Source organism: Lycium ferocissimum, chromosome 9 (assembly GCF_029784015.1).
Source record: "Lycium ferocissimum isolate CSIRO_LF1 chromosome 9, AGI_CSIRO_Lferr_CH_V1, whole genome shotgun sequence".
Lineage (NCBI taxonomy): Eukaryota > Viridiplantae > Streptophyta > Magnoliopsida > Solanales > Solanaceae > Lycium > Lycium ferocissimum.
Genome location: NC_081350.1, coordinates 26111125 through 26114344, shown reverse-complemented (window position 1 = coordinate 26114344; position 3220 = coordinate 26111125). Strand labels below are relative to the sequence as shown.

Here is a 3220-nt window from a genome sequence, read left to right as displayed (position 1 = left end):
TTTCTTTTATGTGAAAATATTAGTCTATTAAACTTGTTTCAAATTATATTTTTCCTTAAGAATTTTATATATGCTTAATTATTGAATTAAAATATACGTTAATTTGGATTATCAGATACTCTAATTTCAAAAAATCAATCCAGAGAAATAAATGAAATTAATTGACATATGAAAAGCTCAATTTGGATTGTCGGATACTATAATCTCAACAAATTTCAATAAAATAGAACTTAGAATAGCCTTCATTTGTTTGATTTTTTGTTTTAAAAAAGTCGAATATATAAACTAATAAAAATGTTTTCGTTCAAATACCTTTTTATACTTTAATATCTTAAAAAATGTCAAACTGATACTACAAAATTAAAAAAGTAAGAGTAAAAATAAGTTTAAAATAAATATACAAATTTAATTAAATGGCGGTTTGGGTTCGGGCTTAGCACAGGCCAAATGACACTAGTAAAGAAAGAAAACGAGAGAGAGAGAAAAAAAGACTTCGAGCTACTACTGGTTGTGTCGTTTCCACTTAGAACCCTAACGTTAACAGAAAGGAATTCCAAAAATGGCTGTTTCAAGAGCTGGAATGGCTTCATCTTTCCTTCTTCGCAATGTCATTCACCGGTCTTTCTCTACCAGTAAGTATACATTCATTTCAATCTCTTTCATCAATACAAAATCTCTACAATTTAACCCATTTTTTGTTAACAATTAATTACAGGTCCATTTGAAGCAATGGCAGCCAAAATGAAACCTTCAAAGGAACTTGAATCAATGATGGAACAGTTCTCACTAGACATTAGTTCCCAAATTGGAAGTTGTATGCCATTAGGTATGGAACCTTAATTCACAACATACAGCTCTTCCAGTTTTTTTAAGTTTGAAAAAAGTGTTTTGATCAGTTTTTTCAAGTAATTTTTTCTTTCACTTGCGAGATTTCATTATTTTTTTGTTCAAATTAAAATGTATATTGAAATCAACTTCATTAGGTATGATGCGAATTGGAACCTTAATTCACAACATTGAGATGCGACCTGGACAAGGCGGTAAATTGGTTCGATCAGCTGGTACATCTGCTAAAATTCTCACGGAACCAAAAGCTTCTACTAAGTACTGTGAAGTGAAGTTACCTTCAGGTGTGAAGAATTACGCTTTATGTCTATTTTTTGAAAATATTTACGCCACGTAGCCCGTATTTTGAGTTTGTTACCGGATTAAGCCCATATTTGCGTATAAACACCTTTTATATATCACGTTTGGCCATAAATTTTGAAGTTGAAACTTGAAACTTGAAAATTTGAGTTTTTGAAGTTGTGATTTTTTAACTTGAAGCTGTGTTTGGACAATCATTTTACTTGGAAAAAATTTGAAGTTTTGTGAGTGGGAGTGAAATTTCTCCCAAAAACTGGCTGAACTTAGAGAATATTTTCAAGATAAATTTTCAAAATCTGATTAAATTTCATGTCCAAACTGATATTTGAAGATAAACTTTCAAAATTTGACCCAAATCTATGCCCAAACACTAGCTTTATATGAGGTTGATACATTATGTATAGTGCTTTCCCCTTAGGTATAATGTTGTATAATATTGTATATTGGGCTATGTGGTGTTGGACTGTATATTTTTGAAAATTTTCCCTTTATTTTTTATTTTTTTCCATCGTTCGCAATTAAGTGCAATTTTCATCATTGCTCTCAGGTGTGAAGAAATTGATTGATGTTAAATGTAGGGCAACGATAGGGCAAGTTTCGAACCCGGAACACGGGACGAAGAAGTTGAGAAAGGCGGGGCAATCGAGGTGGCTTGGAAGGAGACCGACGGTTCGTGGTGTGGCGATGAACCCGGTTGATCATCCACATGGTGGTGGTGAAGGGAGGAGTAAGAGTAGTGGAAGTCATGGAAGGGTTTCGATGACTCCTTGGGGAAAACCTACTAAGGGTGGGTATAAAACTGGGCCACTTAAGAGGAAAAAGTAGTTCTTTTTGTTGGGGTAATTTGATGGATATTTGTTTGCGTTGTTATGTTTTTGGATGAAGTTTATGGAGAGATAATAACTATTAGCAAATCAAGTTTGAATCTTGTTTAGGATTGTGGAGGTTTTTTCTGCTTTTTGGTTTGATAGAAATTGGTACTTCAGGTTTATTTCAAACTAACGGTTGCTCGAAGGATTTCTTTGGGGGTTGCCAGTGTAACTTTGCTGTGCCAGACTCTTTCTTTCTCATTAACTATACTGAAAGTTGGGCTTGTTTTGGCTGGTCAATTTAGGATTTCATGTGTGGCTGCTCCAGAGTAGAGATTTAGCACTCTGCAAAGTAATGAATAAACTAGTTGTATCAAGGTTTTCTTCTGCTGGTTCGAAATATTATTCAGAATCAAACTTATTATAGTATATGCATATGTAGTTCTACAATTTCTTCCCTATTTATAAGTACTTATATAGCTTTATATAATCAAGAGCTAGAATGCTCATGACTTAGCCCCATTGCTAGTATTATGTCCTACTTTTTGTTATCACCAGGTTCTCAACTATGGTTAATCCTTTTTTCAAACTATTTCAACACTTTGTATGACCTATAAAGGCATAAAGCTATAAATAAGACTACCTTATATGGGAGTCCTTTTGGCCCACTTCCGGGATAATTGCTGAAGATCAAGGGAGTGTGTTATGCGTCAGATAGGTATGAGTTACAAATTAGAATTCCTGATGTTGTAATTCTGAGAGCTTCCTTAGATATGGCATTGAGTGGAAGTTTAACGAAGGCAACTGTTCTACAGGTCCTCTTATGCTTCTAAAGTTTGTTTTGTAGTTTCTTGTTTGAGAGGAAATTAGTTCTCTGCATTGTGGAAATAAAGGTACGGTGATCTTTTTCCCTCTTATAGCCCATTGTGTTTGTATGCATCCACACAGGAATATATATGTATTTCTGTTGCTTTTGCCTGTCCATAGTCTCTGATGATGAAATTTTCATTTCCAATATAATTTCAAGTTTGTCTAGTTGATGAGTAGGACCTGGGTAATTTCTTAGACTTTCACCATGCCGGAGAACGGCCAAGGCAATTAAACATCACTGATCAAACTGTCGCTCCTAATGAATGCATTTATAAAGTTGGTTTCACATTGAGTGTGCATTCTCCAGTTGTATAGGCAAGCATATAGCCATTGACAGTGTAGCATCCACGATGTGAGGATCAGTATGTCATTTAGTTTTTTTTTTTTTTTTTTCT

At 34.0% G+C, this 3220-nt stretch overlaps 1 protein-coding gene across 1 annotated transcript; it reads left to right on the top strand.

Moving 5' to 3' along the window:
• The first annotated feature begins 489 nt into the window (after positions 1–489).
• On the top strand, positions 490–2405 carry LOC132030034 (large ribosomal subunit protein uL2m). The gene is made up of 4 exons (XM_059419500.1): positions 490–632; positions 716–826; positions 984–1130; positions 1694–2405. Exons 1-4 carry the CDS (start codon positions 560–562, stop codon positions 1969–1971), a joined length of 609 nt encoding a protein of 202 aa, XP_059275483.1. The 5' UTR covers positions 490–559; the 3' UTR covers positions 1972–2405.
• The last annotated feature ends 815 nt before the right edge of the window (positions 2406–3220 follow it).